General features: G+C 45.3%; 1 protein-coding gene across 4 annotated transcripts in view; it reads right to left on the bottom strand.

Moving 5' to 3' along the window:
* The window catches only part of FLI1 (Fli-1 proto-oncogene, ETS transcription factor), a 131,879-nt gene that overhangs the window by 17,466 nt on the left and 91,694 nt on the right, over positions 1–22,719 (bottom strand). For all 4 annotated transcript variants that reach the window (XM_070782496.1, XM_070782497.1, XM_070782498.1 and 1 more), the window contains exon 5: positions 21,767–21,832. In XM_070782496.1, the coding sequence (XP_070638597.1) occupies positions 21,767–21,832 (66 nt within the window). The remainder of the gene's footprint in view (positions 1–21,766; positions 21,833–22,719) is intronic.

The raw sequence follows: 22,719 nt of genomic DNA, 5'->3' as shown, positions 1-22,719 counted from the left end.
ATATGAATGAGTTCCTTTCTGAGAGCGCGTTCGTAAGTCCAATCTGTTTGTAAGTCCAACACACAGTTAGCCTAGGTACCCAACTAACACCATCGTTATCCCTCGGTGCATCTTAGCAGTACCGGCCACATCACTGCTGCTCTTACTCTTCTTTCTGGACATCCTGGGCTTGAAATAAAGATGTTGTACCACCATATTCTATACAAGACTGTAAAGAACATGAAAACACAATTACCTGTAGAGGATGCCGGCACGTGAACTAACTTATGTGACTTGAAGTACAAACGCACGTTCACATCTTTGAAAGCTCACAACTTGAAGGTTTGTATGTAGGAGACTTGCTGTATCCTGGATCCCAGTTTAGAATTGCTGGCCTAGAAGCTAGTGAGGGCCCGTGGCTCTGGCTGCCTACTGGTCTACTACTAGCCTAGGTTTTACCCAGCATTCTTTCCGCCGCCCCCGACTGTCAGCTCCCCCAGCTTCCTGCCCAGCCAGCGCTTGAGCTCTGAGCTGGGTCCTCACCTCTTGGCAACCTCACCTACAAGGACAGCTCAGCCTTAGCCTTGGAGGCATCCTATGTTCTAAAGGGCATCAGGGGGTCTTGGCTTCCACGGAGACCTCAAGAAGAGGGAAAAATCCAGGCAAGGCTTGCCTCAAACTTGGAATGCATGGAGAAGAAAAAAAGAACAAACATCCTGGATCAGATTTCTTTTGCTCAAGGATCTGTCCTGGAATCCAAACAGCCTCGGAGCCTCGGAGCCAGCCCTGCTGCGTGGAAGAGAATGAAGCTACTGTTTCAGATATTTCACGTGAAGAAATATCTGAAAGGACACATGAGAGAAATGCTTAAAGAATGGTCAGCTTTCAAAGATGATGGCTGGAAAGGCCAGTGGTACCTTCTCTGCACAGCCTCACCCCGGTCCCACGAGGCTGGACCTGCTAAGGCCGGCCCCTCTCTGGCTCCACTCCTCCCACGGGGCTCTGTGTCTGAATGACACATAAGCCTCAATGACCTCTTTATTTTGATAAGGCCTCCAAGTGGGATTTGGAGGCCAGCCTTGTGTGGAAAAGCAATTCATACTGACTCCATTAGTTGGGTGTTTGCCAGAACTCCCCTCTACGTTAGGCAGTGTAGACGCAACTAAATTGCAGACTTCTTGGGTCAAATCTGTCTCAGGTTTAAGACTATTTCAGGTCAGAACAAGAAAACCTAACCGGTTGCTCACTTAGGTAACAGGCTTGAGATGAATGAGTGGCCATCTGTGTTCAGCCCCCTGGGTCCTCTGAGAGCCGGGATCTGATGTGCTCCTGTCCGCTTCCTTGGGGGGGTTGCCCTCACTCTCCCTGGTTATTCGGGACACAGTCCTACATGTGATGCATGACTCAACTTTTGCATCTTTCCCTCCCAAAGTTCTGCGAAGGCTCACTGGTGAGGGTCTCATGGTATCACCCTCGTTTTGTTCAGCCTCCTGCTGTGATCCTTGGTGCACTTATGCCTCTCGCCTGGTGAGCATCTTTGGGAAGGGAGGGACTGTATCTTATCACCTGGTTTTCCTTTCCCACCCCCAGGTTCCTCTTCTCTTCCAGCATGAGCTATTGGGCCTAGCTGATATCTCATACTCCACAAACATTCATTCATTCAGCAACGTTTTAGTGAATGCGTATTATGGTGCTGGACCCTCTTCAGTGTGTGCAGAATGCATTGGTGGCCAAACACACAACCTTGCTCTGGGAGCTGACATTCAGAACACACAGTGCTGCGCTGTGCTTAGTCCCTCAGTCGTGTCTGACTCTTTGCGACCCCATGGGCTGTAGCCCGCTAGGCTCCTCTGTTCATGGGATTTCCCAGCCAAGAATATTGGAGTGGATTGCCATTTCTTCCTCCAGGGGATCATCCCAACCCAGGGACTGAACCCAAGTCTCCTGTGTCTTCTGCACTGCAAGCAAATTCTTTACCCACTGAGCCATCAGTGAAGTGAAAGTCACTCAGTCGTGTCCAACTCTTTGCGACCCCATGGACTATACAGTCCGTGGAATTCTCTGGGCCAGAATACTGGAGTGGGTAGCCTTTCCTTTCTCCGGGGGATCTTCCCAACCCAGGGACTGAACCCAGGTCTCCTGCATTGCAGGCAGATTCTTTACCAGCTGAGCCAAGGTTCAGTTCAGTTCAGTCACTCAGTCATGTCCGACTCTTTGAGACCCCATGAACCGCAGCACAACAGGCCTCCCTGCCCATCACCAACTCCCAGAGTCCACCCAATCCCATGTCCGTCAAGTCGATGATGCCATCCAACCATCTCATCCTCTGTCGTCCCCTTCTCCTCCTGCCCTCAATCTTTCCCAGCATCAGGGTCTTTTCAAATGAGTCAGCTCTTTGCATCAGCTGGCCAAAGTTTTGGAGTTTCAGGTTCAGCATCAGTCCTTCCAATGAACACCCAGGACCAATCTCCCTTAGGATGGACTGGTTGGATCTCCTTGCAATCCAAGGGACTCTCAAGAGTCCCAACACCACAGTTTAAAAGCGTCAATTCTTCGGCACTCAGCTTTCTTTATAGTCCAATTCTCACATCCACACATGACCACTGGAAAAACCATAGCCTTGACTAGACAGATCTTTGTTGGCAAAGTAATGTCTTTGCTTTTTAATATGCTCTCTAGGTTGTTCATAACTTTCCTTCCAAGGAGTAGTGTCTTTTAATTTCATGGCTGCAATCACCATCTGCAGTGATTTTGGAGCCCAGAAAAATAAAGTCAGCCACTGTTTCCACTGTTTCCCCATCTATCTGCCATGAAGTGATGGGACCACATGCCATGATCTTAGTTTTCTGAACTTGAGCTTTAAGCCAACTTTTTCACTCTCCTCTTTCACTTTCATCAAGAGGTTCTTTAGTTCTTCTTCACTTTCTGCCATAAGGGTGGTGTCATCTGCATATCTGAGGTGATTGATATTTCTCCCGGCAATCTTGATTCCAGTTTATGTTTCCTCCAGCCCAGCGTTTCTCATGATGTACTCTGCGTATAAGTTAAATAAGCAGGGTGACAATATACAGCCTTGACGTACTCCTTTTCCTATTTGGAACCAGTCTGTTGTTCCATGTCCAGTTCTAACTGTTGCTTCCTGACCTGTATACATGTTTCTCAAGAGGCAGGTCAGGTGATCTGGTATTCCCATCTCTTTCAGAATTTTCCACAGTTTATTGTGATCCACACAGTCAAAGGCTTTGGCATAGTCAATAAAGCAGAAATAGATGTTTTTCAGGGAAGCTCCCAAAATACATAGTAAACTGCATCGTAAATTAGAAGCTGGTGAGTGCTATGAGAAAAAGAAAACAGGGGAAGGAGAGGGCCTCACTGATGACACAATTTTGAACAAAGAATTGGCCTGTCTAATGTTAGGAACATAAAACTCTCCATAGTGCCATGATTTTCCTATGAAAAGTGACTGGGTCACCCTAATTGATCTCAAAGCCCTTCCACAAAGTTAATCCCTCAGTGTCAGTTCTTTAGATGGTGAGAATTATTTTATGATAGAAGATGAAAAAAAAAATTAGCTAAAAAAGTCAATAGTATCTTTTGTATGTTTGGATGAGAGCTAGTAAAAGGCGAAATAAGTCTGCTCTATTAGAGTCTGGCCACCTAATGTGAAGGGTCATTGGAAAAGACCCTGATGCTGGGAAAGATTGAAGGCAAAAGAAGAAGGGGTTGGCAGAGAATGAGATGGTTATATAGCATCACTGACTCAACGGACATGAATTTGAGCAAACTCAGGGAGATAGTAAAGGACAGGAGAGCCTGGTGTGCTGCAGTCCATGGGGTTGCAAAGAGTCGGCCATGACTTAGCAACTGAACAACAACAATTAAAGAGTTCACCAATTTTTTCATATTTAGAATCAAGGTATTGTCAAATCTATGGTCCCAGACTCATACTGACATAGGAAAGCCATTTAAACGAAGAAACTTAAAATCCCACACTTCCTATGCCTTGCTTTTGAGCCACCTCTAAAGTGGACTGCAGGAAAGGGCATTTCTCTGGGGTCACTGTGAATGAGAAATAGACAAGTGAGTTCTCCCCAGTGGAACACTCAATCTTTGTGGCCAGTGCATGAGCCCCAGAACACCCCCACCTCTGTGTTCTGCATTCACACATCAGAAGCACCGGGATTAGGGTTTGCCTGGTGGTCCAGTGGCTGAGACTCTGAGCTTCCAATGCAGGGGTCATGGGTTTGATCCCTGGTCAGGGAACTAGATCCCACATGCCACAACTAAGTGTTCGAATGCTGTAACTAAAAAAGATTCCTCGTGCTGCATATAAAAGTGGCAACTAAAGATCCGGAGTGCCACAACTAAGACCTGAGGCAGCCAAACAAATCAATATTACAGGAAAAAAAGCACAGGAGTTAAAGACAAAGAACCATGAGCAGGTGGAGTGTGGTCTCACTTACATAATAGAATCTGAGGCTTCTTTTCAGGCTGGAAGGGACTTCAGACATTATCTAAACCAGACATGCAAATTAGCACAGGCCTGGAGGCCCAAAGCCTGAGAGAAAGCATATGCGACCATATAAGAATTTTAATAGAAACTGAAAGTATGACTCACAGCAGAAAAAACTGCCTTTCTCTAAACTCCAGGATATTGGGCAGGACGGACCATTCTTTTTACAGGCAGGCCAAAGACTTTGGAAGCTCAAGGAGTTTTCAAAGTCAGAGTGAGAACAATTTTCATCTCTTTGGAAGAGGGATACCTAAATCTTATGGAGTCTAAGGTCACATGTGATGTAATTAAGGACTCTTAGGGATTTTCATGGGAAGGAATTCCGTGATTCCTCTTTTATTCATTCCCATTAGGGAAACAGTTCATTGCCGTGGAAGGAACACTACATGAGGCTTCAGAACTTCTGGGGTTGTTTTCCATCTCTGCCAGTTACCAGCTGTGTGAGCTCGCGCAGGTGACAATCTCTCTGAACCTCTCAGGCCACCTATCTGTAACAGGGGAGAAATGATTCTCCTAAAATTTAAGAATTTGGAGACGCAAATGGCCTATTTAATCCTCCCAGAGTTCTTTTGGGAATAAATGAGATCATGCATGTGAAAATGCTTTCTACACTCCAAAGTATCATTTAAGATTATAGCTGCTATTCTTTTCCAGAGTTTTATTCCATGGAAATAAGTTAATCTTTCCCATGTCAACCAAGGCTAATTTCTTTTGGTTCTTTGTTTAGGGAAGCAGAAGGATGGAGTATATATTTAATTAAATTGACAAACCAGATTTTCCCTCCCCAGTGAATCCATCAACTGTCAATGGTATTTACTGAATATCTACAGGGCTGGGAAAAGGGATACAGAACAAAACTCAGAATTAGAGATGATAAAGTAATCTGTAGTTACCTTAGCATGGTAGTTAGGTCCATGTACGGCTTGTGATTAAGGTAGGGTCCTGATAAGTGACTGCATGTAGTCTTTGCAAATAAAGAAAAAGTTATCTTGAAGAGGATGGAACTTGAATTAGTCCTTGAAGGATGTGTTGGATTTTGATAAAGTAGTAACTCCATTTAATTTACCACTCGCTCTTTAGAATATGCCTAACACAAGAATTTGAACTTCATCAGCGGCATGTTAAACTTTGTATTGATCCTCACATGTGATTGCTTACAGATCCCTGAGGCTGGAGGGGAGATGCCCACATGGGTCCTGGTTAGTGTTTCTAACTATAGCATTTCTTCCTCAAAGACGTTAACTTCTCCCAAAAGGATGTTTCACGAGAAATAATTATTATCTTAGACATGGACTTCTCTGAAGAGGGTTCGTTGTTACATCTTTAAAAAGAATTTGGGAAAGTTTTTACAATAAAATAACAACTGATGCTATTTTCACCTTGGCTTTTCACTAGAAGATTTCCCAAGTCCCTTCACCTCTGTCTGGCATAAGAGAAGCTTCTTTTTTTCCCTATTTTTTAAAATTTAAATATTAAAAAAAATTGTTACAATGTTGTGTTGGTTAAGAAGCTTCTTTCTTGAGAGAGAGAAATTTGGTTTATGAGCATGAGAATAAACAAGCACCTTTTAAATACTTTTCAGCAACTACTGTCCCTCCAAACAACCGCTGCGATTTCTAAAATCAGTGTATTTTGCAAAACAAAGGCATTTGGAATGTTCCATGTGGAGGCGCACACCAGCGATTTATCTGGAGCACTTGTGGAACTAGCCTTTTCTTTCCAAAGTACCCCGTGACCAGACTCCTCAACAGAGCCAACAGTGGTCACTTCTAGTTTCTATTACAAACCAAGACCCCGTGGTCGTGGAAATACAGTGACATCAACGGAGGCCAATTTCATTCTGAGTCTTAGCTCTGCTATCTGGAATGGGATGACACGTCTGAGTCAAAGTGAAACCTGGTAGAGATGGGAGGTTTAAAATAGTAACAGTTAAGACTCTGGAGATGAATTGGAAATGCAAAACCTAAACGGCCCACTCACTAAGTTTGAACCGCCTGAGAAGTGGGCGGGGCTGGGTGGTGCTGCGCCCCGCCCACTGGGCACCCCGCCCGCAGGGGTGGGCGGAGCAGTTTTATGGCTGAGCCCAGTTGGAAGGGTGCTCTGGAGGTCAGTTCTGTTCAGTTCAGTCGCTCAGTTGTGTCTGACTCTTTGCGACCCCATGAATCACAGCACACTAGGTCTCCCTATCCATCACCAACTCCCAGAGTTCACTCAAACTCATGTCCATCGAGTCGGTGATGCCATCCAGCCATCTCATCCTCTGTCGTCCCCTTCTCCTCCTGCCCCCAATCCCTCCCAGCATCAGAGGGACTCTCAAGAGTCTTCTCCAACACCACAGTTCAAAAGCATCAATTCTTCGGCGCTCAGCTTTCTTCACAGTCCAACTCTCACATCCATACATGACCACTGGAAAAACCATAGCCTTGACTAGACGGACTTTTGTTGGCAAAGTAATATCTCTGCTTTTCAATATGCTATCTAGGTTGGTCATAACTTTCCTTCCAAGGAGTGTCTTTTAATGTCATGGCTGAAATCACCATCTGCAGTGATTTTGGAGCCCCCAAAAATTAAGTCTGACACCGTTTCTACTATTTCCCCATCTATTTCCCATGAAGTGATGGGACCAGATGCCATGATCTTCGTTTTCTGAATGTTGAGCTTTAAGCCCACTTTTTCACTCTCCTCTTTCACTTTCATCAAAGGCTTTTTAGTTCCTCTTCACTTTCTGCCATAAGGGTGGTGTCATCTCCATATCTGAGGTTATTGATATTTCTCCCGGCAATCTTGATTCCAGCTTGTGCTTCTTCCAGCCCAGTGTTTTTCATGATGTACTCTGCATATAAGTTAAATAAGCAGGGTGACAATATACAGCCTTGATGTACTCCTTTTCCTATTTGGAACCAGTCTATTTGGAACCTTTCCTATTTGGAACCTGTCCTGCATATACGTTTCTCAAGAGGCAGGTCAGGTGGTCTGGTATTCCCATCTCTTTCAGAATTTTCCACAGTTTATTGTGATCCACACAAAGGCTTTGGCATAGTCAATAAAGCAGAAATAGATGTTTTTCTGGAACTCTCTTGCTTTTTCCATGATCCAGCGGATGTTGGCAATTTGATCTCTGGTTTCTCTGCCTTTTCGAAAACCAGTTTGAACATCTATTTCTGTTCACCATTCACGTATTGCTGAAGCCTGGCTTGGAGAATTTGGAGCATTACTTTACTAGCATGTGAGATGAGTGCAATTGTGTGGTAGTTTGAGCATTCTTTGGCATTGCCTTTCTTTGGGATTGGAATGAAAACTGACCTTTTCCAGTCCTGTGGCCACTGCTGAGTTTTCCAAGTTTGCTGGCATATTGAGTGCAGCACTTTCACAGCATCATCTTTCAGGATTTGAAAGAGCTCAACCGGAATTCCATCACCTCCACTAGCTTTGTTCATAGTGATGCTTTCTAAGGCCCACTTGACGTCACATTCCAGGATGTCTGGCTCTAGGTGAGTGATCACACCATCATGATTATCTGGGTCATGAAGCTCTTTTTTGTACAGTTCTTCTGTGTATTCTTGCCACCTCTTCTTAATATCTTCTGCTTCTATCACGTCCATACCATTTCTGTCCTTTACGGAGCCCATCTTTGCATGAAATGTTCCCTTGGTATCTCTAATTTTCTTGAAGAGATCTCTAGTCTTTCCCATTCTGTTGTTTTCCTCTATTTCTTTGCATTGATCGCTGAGGAAGGCTTTCTTATCTCTCCTTGCTATTCTTTGGAACTCTGCATTCATATGCTTATATCTTTCCTTTTCTCCTTTGCTTTTCACTTCTCTTCTTTTCACAGCTATTTGTAAGGCCTCCCCAGACAGCCATTTTGCTTTTTTGCATTTCTTTTCCATGGGGATGGTCTTGATCCCTGTCTCCTGTACAATGTCACGAACCTCCGTCCATAGTTCATCAGGCACTCTGTCTATCAGATCTAATCCCTTAAATCTATTTCTCACTTCCACTGTATAATCATAAGGGATTTGATTTAGGTCATACCTGAATGGTCTAGTGGTTTTCCCCACTTTCTTCAATTTCAGTCTTAATTTGGCAATAAGGAGTTCATGATCTGAGCCACAGTCAGCTCCTGGTCTTGTTTTTGCTGACTGTATAGAGCTTCTCCATCTTTGGCTGCAAAGAATATAATCAATCTGATTTTGGTGTTGACCATCTGGTGATGTCCATGTGTAGAGTCTTCTCTTGTGTTGTTGGAAGAGGGTGTTTGCTATGACCAGTGCATTCTCTTGGCAGAACTCTATTAGCCTTTGCCCTGCTTCATTCTGTATTCCAAGGCCAAATTTGCCTGTTACTCCAGGTGTTTCTTGACTTCCTACTTTTGCATTCCAGTCCCCTATAATGAAAAGGACATCTTTTTTGGGTGTTAGTTATAAAAGGTCTTGTAGGTCTTCATAGAACCGTTCAACTTCAGCTTCTTCAGCGTTACTGGTTGGGGCATAGGCTTGGATTACTGTGATATTGAATGGTTTGCCTTGGAAATGAACAGAGATCATTCTGTCGTTTTTGAGACTGCATCCAAGTACTGCATTTCGGACTCTTTTGTTGACCATGATGGCTACTCCATTTCTTCTAAGGGATTCTTGCCCACAGTAGTAGATATAATGGTCATCTGAGTTAAATTCACCCATTCCAGTCCATTTTAGTTCGCTGATTCCTAGAATGTCAACGTTCACTCTTGCCATCTCCTGTTTGACCACTTCCAATTTGCCTTGATTCATGGACCTGACATTCCAGGTTCCTATACAACATTGCTCTGGAGGTCAAGGTGGCCCCATATACCTTTCCCACAGCCTCATGCCTCGTTCCCCGTCCTGAGGTGTACTGAGAGCATTTTTCTTTATTAAAACGCATCAGGGCTCACGCCTTCACTGTCACCTTCACTCATGTTGCAGAGCAAGGTGGTGCCTATCAGATTCTCGATTTCTCAAGGAAGCATGTAGGAGCAGCTTTGACAGACATGACTACAACAGATGAGCCCAAGCGGGGTGGGGGCAGGAAGGGCAAAGCGCACATTTCCAAGCAGCCCAGAACGGTATCAGGGGCTAGAATGCCTGCGGGCACAGGGATGAGGAGAAAACAACACTGCGGAATGATGCTGATACAGAGCAATGAAAACACGTTGCATCTCCATTAAGTATTCAAGTAAAGCCTGGGTCGGTGGAGGGGTGATGGAGGGGGAGAGGATTTGAGAAGCAGTGGGAACACTCAGCTCCAACCTCACCCACCAAGGATGCCTATGGACTGAGAAGGGGCTGTGGTCTAGAATCCTGGGGCAGGTGGCTTCTGTCTTTAAAATGGTCCAGGTAATGCCGACACCTTTCCTTCTCTTGGAGAGCCATGGGTCAAGGAAGCTGACCAAGGCAAGGCCTTGGTTAACTCCTGTAACTGAGGAAATCTCGCAACTAGACTTATCAAACAAACATCCACTATCCTTTTTTTTAAGTTTACTGCACTCTTTCTTGATCAACAGAGTGTTACTCAAGATAGTGTGTCATTTTCTAAATCTCTTCTTTTCCTCTTTAATTAAAAAAAATTATTTTATTTCGTTTTTTTGGCTGTACTGGGTTTTTGTTGCTGTGGGAGGGCTTTCTCTCTAGTTGCAGTGCATGGGCTTCTCGTTGCGGCGGTTTCTAGCGCAGGTTATAGAGCTTGGGCTCGGTAGTTGAGGCACATGGGCTTAGTTGATCTGAGGTTCGTGGCATCTTCCTGGACCAGGGATCGAACCCGTGTCCCAGGCACTGGCAGGGGGATTCTCAACGACTGGACTACCAGAGAAGTCCTTCTCTCTGATTTTTAATAATGTCATATTAAACACACATAAAATGTGTAATGGTGTGTAAATTATCAAGCACAGTAATGAAAAGAATATCTGTGAGGTCATCTAACATGCTTCGGGAAATGCAAGATCTGAATACCCAAGTGAGGGTCCTAATTTGGTGGGGGGGCGTAGTGGATATCAGTGAATCTCATCATATCATCTTAACAACTAGATGATGTCAGCTTCCTGAAAAATACGAGCCATGCTATGGGGTGGAGGCTGGAACAGGGAGATGCGGCCATAGAGCCCGTCACTGCTGGGTGGGAAGGGAACTGCAGAAATGGGCTCCAGTCTGCTTTAATTCCTACCAGGCTTTGTGATTTGGGCTTCATCTATCCGTGCCCCAGTTTCCTCATGTGCAAAATGGGAAGAATAATTGTGTGTGTGCTTGGTCGCTCTGTCGTGTCCAACTCTTTGTGACCTTTTGGACCGTAGTCCACCAGGCTCCTCTGTCCATGGGATTTCCCAGTCAAGAAAACCGGAGTAGGCTGCTATTTCCTTCTCCAGGGCATCTTTCCAACCCAAGTGTTAAACCTATGTCTCCTACATTGCAGATGGATTCTTTACTCACTGGGTCATCGGAGAAGTCTTAATAATAACTGTACCAACTACATAAGGTGATTATGAAGTGTAAAGATGAAGTGCATAGAAGAGTTCTTAGCACAAGCCCTCAGTGAATGGCAGCTATTATAGTTATGGGGCAAGGGGAGGGGTGATAATAAAGGTCAGGAAGGGAGGTCTGAATGAGCAGGAGTTAACCTTTCCTGCAACATGACTTTCCCTTGTTCTGGTTCTGCCCTTGGCCTCCTTCTCATCAGCACCTATAGCAAGAGGACCGAGATCTGAAGGGCCTCCAAGGGGAGTCTAAGCCAATAAAAAATGGGGCAAAAGCGTGACATGGAACCACCACCTTGTGACTGAAATCGGTTCTCAGTAGGCTCTTCCCTCTACTTCTGCCTGGAAGGACTCACGGTGGAGTCAAATGAAGGGGAAATTATGGCAAACAGAGAAGGAAAGGCAGTCCTGAGTAGAGTTCTTCAGTGGCCGAGGCCAAAACCTCGCTCTTGTCTTTAGAAACATCACAAAGGGTGAGTTTTACAGTAAGTTCTTGGGGAGTGGTTTAAGGCACTTTGTCTGCAATTTTCATCCATCCATTCATCCATCTACCCATCCATCCATTCATCATTGATCCATCCATCCATCCACTCATCCATTCATCTATCCATCCATTCATCATTGATCCACTGATCCATTCATCCATCTAGCCAACGGCCTTTTCTAAGGCATAGTCCCTGCCTCCAAGATGCTTTAAGACTTATAAGACCAAAAGATGTTGGACAGACTATCGGGATGCTGTCCTGGGAGGACAGTGGGCACAAGGAAGGCGCCATGGGGCAGAGTTGGTTGAGGAGACATCATCTGACCTGGACCATCAAGCGTGAGTGTAGCTCATAGAGCGTGGATTGGGTGGGGGTGACACAACCAAGGAGAGTTTACCAGGCAAAGCGAGAACAGGAAACACTCAAAGTTCAGTTTGAAAATAGTCTAGACAGGAATCCACTCACATTTGAAGGATACAATGGGAGCCGGGGTGTCAGAACTTAAGCGTGCAAGACTTTTGCTGGCCAAGCTGTCATGCCCTGGACCCTGAATTGACTTTGGCCATATTAGATGATGCCTCTGGCCATCCTGCATGGCCGGACCCAGATGGCCTGCAAACATACACAGCCTGGAGAAGGTGGGGTTTGCCTCACAATCCATCAGGCGACTGTGGCAAAGTCAACTGATGTGAGCGGCTGGGGGACACAGGACAGCAGTGGCTGCTGGGCTCCCGGTGGTTATCCAGTTGTGCCTGCCTGGCTCCCCACGCCCAGGGCTCGGGGCTGACGTGCTCCTACCTTGGAACTGTTCTCTGCGGTGAGAGAGACCTATGATGGTGGATTTCTTTCAAAGTCATCAATTAATCAATCAAACAAAAACGGAAGGGAATGTTCATCAGAAGTCATCTTTGTTTATATGTTCGTTTCAAAAAAAAAAAAATCTTCAAAGGAATAAAATGTGCACAATTAGAATTATTCCTGACATGGAGAAGCTCCTTCAAGTAAGTGGGTTCCTGCCTTAGCTGAAACTAAAAACGCCCCAGCGAAATCCATCTCTACCTGCCTCTGACAGCGATGGTGCGACACGGAAAGTTGCTTGCTTCATTATCCTGGAACAAATTTACACTTGTCTGAGGAAACGGGCTAAGTGTTTCCAATCATTTTAGAGAAAGCGTGTCCTCGTCGCTGTGGAACCCACACGTGCGATAAGAGCGCACACAGCACACCCACGGAACAAAAGAACAGTTCTTTCACTCAGAGAAAGGACGGGTAATGGTTACTTAGAAAGTGTCCCAGACAAGCTGTCAAACTGAATTCAGAGAGCTGGAGTCTGACTCCAGGACAGGGCTGGCTGGCTCAAGTCTCTGGGGACTGGGGTTTCCTGCCTGCTCCAGCTTACAGACAAAGATTCTTTGTTTCCAACCCTCTCTCTCTCTCCTTCTCCCTCTCTCAATCTCTCTCTGGTGAACACACACACACACACATACAACATGCAGCTCTCCAAAGAGGGTCAGATCGAAAGTAGACAAAACATTAACTCTGGAATTTCAAAGGAAAACAATTTAAAAAAAATAAAACAGAGAGAGCAAGCTACCGTCTGTTCTAGAATCATAAATCTTGCCTTTGGACGCAGAAATAGCACACACTCACACACACTCACACACACACGCACTCAGCAATCATCCTTGCTAAAAATGGATTAGGCCTATTTCATCATAAAGGAAAACATATAATGACAAAGTTCTTAACAGGCCCTCCCGGGAGGCCTCGATACCCTCACGTTTTAAGTGCACGTTAGCGGACACAGACGGAGCCTGTGGAGCCACATAACCTGCTCCATGAGAGATGTTATTTACTCCCTAAAAATAACAGGCCATTACCTCACAGCATTACTGGCCTTTTCCTTCAGGCACACGTGTTCCAGACCAACCCCGTGCAGGCAATGCACACAGGCCCAAGGCCCCGCCAAACACACGCTCACTCCGCCTAGACTCTCACTCAGGATGCTGCCTCAACCCCACCCCCTACGCTGAACCCCTAACCTGCTACCCTTGTTCACGGCCACACACACAGGGCACAGGAATCAATATTCTGCATGTATGCACATCTTCTCCATCAAAGCAAAACTTCTTGCAGCATCTTTTAAATCATGGAAAATGTCAAAGATGTAGGAAAGCAGAGAGAAAGATGTACTGCACCGGAGAGGGCCCTTCAGTTTTAACAGGCATGAACTCATGGCCAGCCTGACTTCAGCTCTCCCCCGCATCTACCCATGCCCCCTCTCCACCCCAACTACTTTGAAGCAAATCCCTAGTTCCTTTGCTAAGCTTCCTTCTCACAGAGTGAGACTGTACCTGTCTATCGGTTTCATGACCACCACCAAGAGTCCCCCACCAAGCCTCCCCTACCATGCACACACATCACAAAACCGGACCTTGGCGCTCCCACGGGGCACATTAAGGTGTACCAGGGGAGAGCACTGGGTCTTGTCCCCCAAACTCAGCCCGTGCCAATGCAGCCCTCACACAGGACAGACCCAGATGCGGTGACTGGTGTCTTTGATGCCCACCTCCTCTTCTTCAATACCCATTTCCAGTGCCGCCATGCTGGGTCCTTCCAGATCTTCTCCCATCTTTCACTACAATCTCTATCATTAAATCATCAAGGACACCCCGTAGGGGCTGAAAATGCAGGGGGAAGTGGTGAGACGTGGTGTTGTATCAGCCATAAACAACACATAGCATTGACTTAGCGGCCCATCTGTCTCTGACTACAACCCCTTGAGGGCAGCTGGCTGGGTACCACATTTCTGAGGCTCAGTCTGGCATTCCATACATAGTGGGTTCTTAATAAATGAAGAGACGTGTGAATGGGGGGAGGAGGGCACAAGTCCTGACTAAGGTCTCTGGTGAAGCTCTTCACCCTCTGTGTGGTTGTGGGGGCACCCACGCCTTCTCTAGCCTCTCACTGCCTCTGTCCCATAAAAGGTTCAGAGTGAATGGTCCACTTTAACACTGAATGATTTTCCAACTCTTCATTACTCTTAGGGAGCTTCTTGTAGGTCGCATGCAATTTTCCATTTGATCAAAGCAGTTTCATATTATTCCTTAATCGTTCCACATGCGAATATCCCTGCTGAGATTTTAAACAACTTGTCCATCTCATCTACAGTGTTACCATGCCATCTAATATGGTGTCCTTCACAACCCTGGGCATTGTGTCAATATGTAGTAAACCGGGAAGAGTATTCTAACGATTTTGGGATAATACTACCAATTACTACTGTAATTCATGGAGCTAAGACACTGAACACTTACTGCTGTGTCAGACAGCTGGTAAGACATTTATGCAGATGATGTCAGCCCTGAAGGGGCCTAAAGCCTGTCCTCATTCTACCCATGAGAAAACTGAGGTAGAAAAAAGTAAATGACTTGACCAAGTTCACCTAGCTTGAGCCCAGAGCCTGAGTTTTAAACCAATATGCTATAAGGCTGAAATATGAGATGAACACCTGCTTTAGGGAAATTAAAAGCATCAATTAAAGAAAGTTTAAAATGTCAGATGCTTGATGCAAACTATTACATAAAGAATGGATAACCAACAAGGTCCTTGCATATTGCATGGGGAACTATATTCAACATCCCATGATGAATAGTAATGGGAAAGATGAAAAAGATTGTACAAATGTGTATAACTGAGTCACTATGCTATATAGCAGAATTAACACAACACTGCAAATCAATGATACTTCAATAAAATAAATTTTTTAAAAAGACGTCAGATGCTTAAATGCTGAGATGAGAAGCAGACCAGAGGGAGGAAAGAACAATAGGGACATGTGTTTGAGTCCTGCTCTGTCCCGAGACGTCAGTGACTTCAAGTGAACCCTGTAACCTCTCCGTGCCTAGTTTCCATGATCTGCAGATCCAGGGTGATAATAATACCAGCCCTGCCAGCTCACAGGGATGGAGGGTGAGAGGTGCAAATGAGATAACAGACCTGCAAATGCTCAGCAAACAATGAGGGTCTGCAGAATGATGGTGCTGGCTGTAACACAGGCCCCACCATCTGGAAATCTCCTCGAGCCAGCAGAGTTCTCCTTAGCATGATCTTCAGCACTGGTTAGGCATTTCACTCTGAAGGACACGGAAAGCTGGTTTCTCCCCCTCTCTCTCCCACACTCAGCGTGCGAGCAGACAGACTTTTTATCCATCAGCTCAGGTGACTGCAGGCCAGGGTTGTTCCGCAGGCCGCCAGCGACCCACATGGAGGAGGAGCAGTTTGCATTCCACAGCAGGTCCTGAAAGGCTTCCCGGGCTGAGGGTAGAGGCTCAGGCTCCACAGGCTGGGCTTATGGTTTATGAGTTCCAGGAGTTCATAAACAACGAGCTCAGTATCCTCCGACTTTTGGAGAGTCAGAGGCATTTAAATGGATCCCGCACGAGGAGCTGAGGACATAAGGTTTAGGATGCAAAGCAGCATTTCAGGGGTGTGCTGGAAGGGCCCAGGGCAGGGCTGCAATGACCTGCATTCAGGACGGTCACTCGCCCCTGGGCGTAGAGATCAGAGGATGAGGCTGAGCGAGCCCTTGGTCACTATGTGCTCGAAACAGCCATTTAACGTCCAGAAACCCCAGTGCCCTCCTGATAAAATCAGGTTGCCAACTCCAATCCCAATTACTAATTTTTTTTAAAAAAAATTTTTGGCTGTGCTGTGTGGCAGGTAAGATCCTAGTTCCCCAACCAGGGATGGAACCCTCGCCTCCTGCATTGGAAGCATGAAGTCTAAAGCAATGGACCATCAGAGAAGTTTCCCAATTACTATTTAGATACACATGGTGAGAACATATAAGAAAGAGATTTCTGAGGGCTGAAGTGATGGACTCAGGTAAAGCTCAGGTCAAGATTAATAAAGATTAACCTCATCAATGACAAGGATGAAACAGAACAAATATTCCTGTAGTCAAGTCAACCTGTTCTTCCATAAGTACACCAGGAGGTCCTGCCCTTCCTTTTTGAGGCTGGTTTGGGGCCAGGAAAGATCAAGATCAACCATCCAATGTGTTTCCAAGAAAATCTGGGTGGCTAGGAGATGGGTCTCCCTTCCCTCTTTCTGGTTCATGTCTGCCCAGTAGGACAGCACTGCTCAATTGTGGCTGCAGGTTTAAGAGTAACCTGGAGATCCTGAAAAAATTCCCAATCCCACCTGTCACCCCTAGAGATTCTGAATCAGTAAGTTGTGTTTGGGACCTGGGCATCAGTATTTTAAAACATTTTTTATGTTGACTTTTCCAGTATTTTTTTTCAGTTATATAATACATATTCAGATTATTTACATACATATATATATATATATATATATATATATACACATATATGTATAATTCATAGGCAAAGAAAACAAACTTATGGTTACCAAAGGGGAAGGGATAAATTAGGATTATTATACAGTAAATCCCTCTTGCTATTTTATACACAGTGGTTATGTATCTGTTAATTTCATACTCTTAATTTACCCCTTTCCCCTTTGGTAACCACAGTTTGTTTTCTATGCCGATGAATCTGTTTCTTTTTTGTAAATAGATTCAATTATATTATTTTTAGATTCTACATGTAACTGATACATAATATTTGTCTTTCTGTGACCGATTCACTTCACTTGGTTGGATCATCTCTAGATCCATCCGTGTTGCTGCAAATGACATTATTTCATTCTTTTTTAATAGCTAATATTCCATGGTATACATAACACTTCTTTTTTATTCATTCATCTGTTGATGGGCACTTGGGTTGACTCCCTCTCTTGGCTATTGTAGATAGTGATGCTATGAACACTAGGGTATGTGCATCTTTTCAAATGCGTGTTCTTGTCTTTTCTGGGTTTATGCCCAGGAGTGGGATTGCTGGATCATATGGTAGCTCTGGATTTAGTTTTTAAGGAACCTACATACTGTTTTCCATAGCGGCTGCACCAATTTGTGTTCCCACCAACAGTGTCGGAGGGTTTCCTTGTCTCCACATCCCCTCCAGCAGACACAGACTTTTTGATGATGTCCACTCTGATTGTTGTGTGGTGGTACCTCACTATGGTTTTGATATGCCTTGCTCTAATAATTAGCAACGCTGAACATCTTTTCATGTGTTTTTGCAGTTTTCATTGCGGTAAAACATACGTTACATAAAATTTACCATTTTGCTTGTCTTTCGGTGTACATTCCAGTGGCATTAAGTACATTCACATTGTCCAACCATCATCACTATCAGAACTCTTTCATCTTTCCAAACTGAAACGCCGTGTGCCCATTAAACAATAACTCCCCATTCTTCCCTCTTTCTAGTCCCTGGCAACCACCCTGCTACTTCTCTAGTCTCTATGAATTTGTTGACTTAAAGTTCCTCCTGTGAGTGGAGTCATACAATATTTGTCCTAGGGCATCAGTTATTTTACGAAGTTCTCCAGCTCATTCTCTGCTCAGTTAGGACGAGGGAGTAAGCCGAGCGGGGGCTTTGTATGAAGTCACTTTTGGGAAGAGAGGACAATGCATGGATGTGGTTGGAGATGAAGTGAGAAAATTGCAGGGACAGAGAAACATAATGGAAACAATTCAAGTCTCCACCCACGCTACAGTTAGACAAGGTGTCGCTTTCATGAAAAGCCAGCTAGAAGGGAAATGCTGTGTATGTCAGGAGGACGATCTGAAGCAAGGGATTCTGAATCCTACAACTTGGGTTTGAATCCTTGTTCTGCTATTAAATAGCTGTGTGTCTTTCAAGTAACCACTCACAGTCCTGGACCTCAGTTTCTCTGTCTGAAAAACAAGACTGATTCTGTCTACCTCGCAGGACGTTGCCAGACTTAGAAGCAGAGGCAAAGGTTGTGAGAGTGCCTGGGGCATTGCAGAATCCTGTACAGGTGACAGCGGAGGCTGCTCTTGCCAACGGGTAACAACTGTTGCAGTTGTTCAGGAGCTACGTCATGTCCGACTCTTTGTGACCCCATGGACTGCAGCATGCCAGGCTTCCCTGTCCTTCACTGTCTCCTGGAGTTTGCTCAGGTCCATGTCCATTGAGTCAGGGATGCTATCTAACCATCTCATCATCTCAACAATTGCTTCCATTCTAATCTATTTTCTAACAGCATTAGGCTTGGAAACAGGTAGAGAGAGGATAATTGTTCTAGCTGGGTCCAATCTGTGACCACAGAATATTTAATTTTAAAAAGCTTAGGGACTTCCCTGACGGTCCCCTGGTTATGACTTTGCCTTCCAATGCAGGGGATGTAGGTTTGATCCCTGGTGGGGGAGCTAAGATCCCACATGCCTTGGGGCTAAAAAACCAGAACATGAACAACAGAAGCAAAATTGTAACAAATTCGATAAAGACTTTACAAATGGTCCATATCAAAAAAAAAAACTTAAAATAAGCTTAAAGACTGTTACAAATTGATTTTTAAAAGCTAGTAGTACTTCCTGGGCACCAATAACCCTTAGCGAGTATAAGGGTTTTCAAGAGACAAGCTGCAAGGGTGATTATGCCATTTTAAAGTAAAAAGGCATTCTCACTGGATAAGCACAGTGAAGATGCATTCACAGAAGCGTTCACCTCCTCAACTTCTTTCTTTTGTGCTTGATGCCAGCACCTGTCCTTTGTGAAACACACACACACACACACACACAGCTCCAGATCTCTTGAGGGGCTCTGGGTTTCTTTGGGGCTGTGCGTGTGCCTTATTCAAAGAAGGCGGAGCCAAGGTTGCACCATGCCTTCTCTTTATTTTTCCATTTAAAATTTTAAGAACTCAAGATTGCTCTTAGAGAAAAGCAGAAGAGAGAGGGGTGGGGTGGAGGGTGAAAGGGAGGGAGCGAGGAGTGTGACTAGCTTTGTCTTGCTAATGTACTTTTGTTTTGTGGACCAAGGGCCGTTTAGACAGATTTGGACCACCTCTTGAGGGGGGAGCCGCTGGAGCAGCAAGACATCTCAAGTGGAAAGCTTTACGGGTGGACAAAAGATGCACCTGCAAAGCGCAGACGTCTCCGGAGACCAGGGCCAATGCTGGGAGATAAATGCCCGGCACCACCTGACTGAGGGTCTGGCAGCGCTCGCTTGCCTGGAGGCTGCAGTTCATTCATTTCAGAAGAGGAGCAGCTCCTGCAGAAGCCCCAGACAGCCCGGCACAGCACTGTACACACACAAAAGAACCCAGGAAAGGAAGGGGCGTGGTGCAGGTAGAGGACAGGCTGAGAGCTAAGACCCCTGCAGGAGTCATGAGTCAATAACCAGAGCAATAATAATCAGCCAATAATCAGTTCAACCCAGACACACTTGCTTCTTAACAGAAATCTGTATTTAAAGTCCAATATCGGATACCCTCTCACTGCGTCCGCCCCACAGTCTCACTGGTTAGTCCTTTTGTCAGCAGCGGGTCTCAGCCTGTAGCCCTGCATGAGCTTCAGGGGTCTCCTGCCTGCCTTCTTTCACTCTTTCCTTCCTCCCTCTCTTCTTCCTTCCTTGCAAGAAGTGGATCCCTACCTGCAGGTGAAGTGAAAGCTCAGTAAGCAAACCAGATCAGAGCAGAGGGGGGACTCTGGATAGAAGCAGAGCCTCACCTGAGGCTGCAGGGTCATCTCCTTAAAACCCAAGAACTCCAAAGTCAGGGAGGATTCTTACTGGCTTCTATGTGTGTGTACTCAGTTGCTTCAGTCATGTCCGACTGTTTTGAGACCCTATGAACCGTAGCCTGCCAGGCTCCTCTGTCCATGGGATTCTCCAGGCAAGAATACTAGAGTGGGTTGCCATTCCCTTCTCCAAGAGATTTTCCCAACCCAGAGATCGAATCCCAGTCTCCTGCATTGCAGGCAATTCTTTACCACTGAGCTACCAGGGAAGCCCTCTTCCTGGCTTAATTTGGCCCTTTTACTTGACAGGAAGTTGAGGTTCGGGGCATAAAGTGATTTCCCCAAAGTGAACCAGAGGTGTTCCGACCTCAGTCTCATGTGTTTGTCATTGTAGCACATTCTTTCTTTCATGGGTGTCTGCAGCGCGATGGTTAAGTGGGTCACCTAATAAAATGCGGCTTGGACTGTACAATGAGTCAATATGACTTCAAGTTTTTTATGCCAAAAGCCAGTAACTCTGATTTTGAAAGAAAACAGTAGCATAAATAGGACTGGCCCAGGGTTGGGTAGGAGGTTAAGAAAGTTGCAGAAAACCAGCAAAGTTCACAAAACAGATTCATTATGTTGACTACTTCCTCCACAGAGCTGTCTGGTCATCATCTGATTATAAACTGTTAACAGGAAACAGGAAGTCTCATGTGATGGAAGGTGTGAACTTGGTCAAAACACCCAAGCTCACCGAGTCTCTGTTTCCTCCATGGCAATTTTGAACTAAATGGTCTCTAAGATTCTTCCCGTAGAAGAGCCTTATGTTTCTCTGCAATATTATGCTGTGCTAATTCCGTGTAACCAATATCGACAGCTTCTGCCTTCATTCATTCTATGTGGCAGGTGTGCATTAAAGAAAAAGTATTAAAGGAGAGAGAGCCAAGAAGAGAGTGCTCATCGTACTCCTACTCATCCTTCAAGGCCCCACTCAAAATGCCCTTCCTCCACGAAATTTTTCTTTTGCCTCAGGCAGAAATTTTTTCACTCACATTTTCTTCTCCCTTAAACCAGGTACTATGAATTATTCACTTGTTTAAATGCCCAGAATCTAACAGTATCTGAAGCAGGAAATCTCCACAATACTGTTTCCCAAATAGAGATGATAAGAAATGTATTATAATGCTTGCTAAAACCCTCACCAGCGAAAACCATTTTCTGAGATGATTTTCTTTCTCTCTCTCAACCAAACCAAACCAAACCAAGCAAACTAGACCATATCCCCAAGTCAGCACTTTAAAAATGAATTGGTAGTGCTAAAATGTCTTACCAAAAAAAACCCTGAAAATGTGACATTGCAAGAATCCTCGAAATCTTCACTTTGTTTTCTTCAACAGAGAAAGCCCCTGCCTTTCGGCTTTGAAAGTGAGTAGCATCCATTTCCTTCCAAGAGCAACATGCTTTCTTTCATGGAGTAACAGCCTCAGGTCATATTTTTATGATATTATCACAAGGTATTTTACACCCCTGTCATGTTTTTGCAATGAGCAGCACAAAGGGGATCAGCTTAGGCTTCTAAAACAGCCGAGTGGGCAAGAGACTTGGGGCCCACACTTGAGGCTCCCCACCCCAGTCTTCCCATCACAGTCCTGGACTGGTAGAGGGGACACTTCTACAACTCTACATGCCTGAGAGAACACACTCACCTTCCTTGACGTTCAGCCGTGAGGACGGGTCCGTGTGGGAGGTTGTGTTATAGGGCAACAGTGAACCTGAAAGGCGAAGCAAAAACATCAGGTTGTGTCTCAGACTAACTTCCGAGATCAAGACCAGGAAATGGGATGGATGAGAATGAACAGGGGAGGGGAGGAGACAGTGAGAATGGAGGGACAGATGACTCCTTGAGAGAAGGGAAAAGTTAATGCCAGCCATTTGGGGGGCCAACGTGCAAGACTGTCACGGGTTCCTGGGGTCCAAGGCAGCTAGGACAGAATGCTCGTGGGTGGGTCACACACAAGCCCTCGCAGTGGCCATGATTAAGGATCTGGAGGTCTTGGGTCCACACTACAACCCAGCAGGGACACACGGCTGCAGACAGTGTTCTGGTCCTGTGACCGACTCCCTGTGTGACGATGAATGAGGGACTTTACTGGTCTGCACCTTGATTTCTTCATCTTGAACTGCAAGAAGGACTGGCAAACGTTTTATCAAGACCAGATAGTAAATACTACCTCTGTGGAACATCTCTGTTTTGTCCACGGGCAAGTGCTGGCCAGATCCAGCTGCTGCTTGGCACTGACTGCCATGCCCTGGAGGAGGACAGGCCTGGCCAGGTCCTTCCTGCTTTGATGTCCTTTGGGTTGACAGGTCGGCGAGGTGCTTGGATGGTCACGTTGGTGGAGGGAGTGCTGGGAGCTGGGAACGGGGTTGGAGTGGCAGCGCTCCTCAGAGCAACTTTTGTCTCCCTTTACTCATGTCTAAGAGAACACAACTAGACATAAGCCGTAATACACTGAATTTCCTGTCATCGAAGGCTGCTGATATACAATCTTTTAAAATTAAATGTTCATGCAGAACTACTCTTAGCAAACACTAGTCTGGGCATTTTCTAGTTTTCTCTTATCTCGCATGTAAAAAAAAATCTCCCCTCTTTCTTAAA

Source organism: Bos indicus, chromosome 29 (assembly GCF_029378745.1).
Source record: "Bos indicus isolate NIAB-ARS_2022 breed Sahiwal x Tharparkar chromosome 29, NIAB-ARS_B.indTharparkar_mat_pri_1.0, whole genome shotgun sequence".
Taxonomy (NCBI): Eukaryota; Metazoa; Chordata; class Mammalia; order Artiodactyla; family Bovidae; genus Bos; species Bos indicus.
This window is presented reverse-complemented; position numbering and strand designations above follow the sequence as displayed.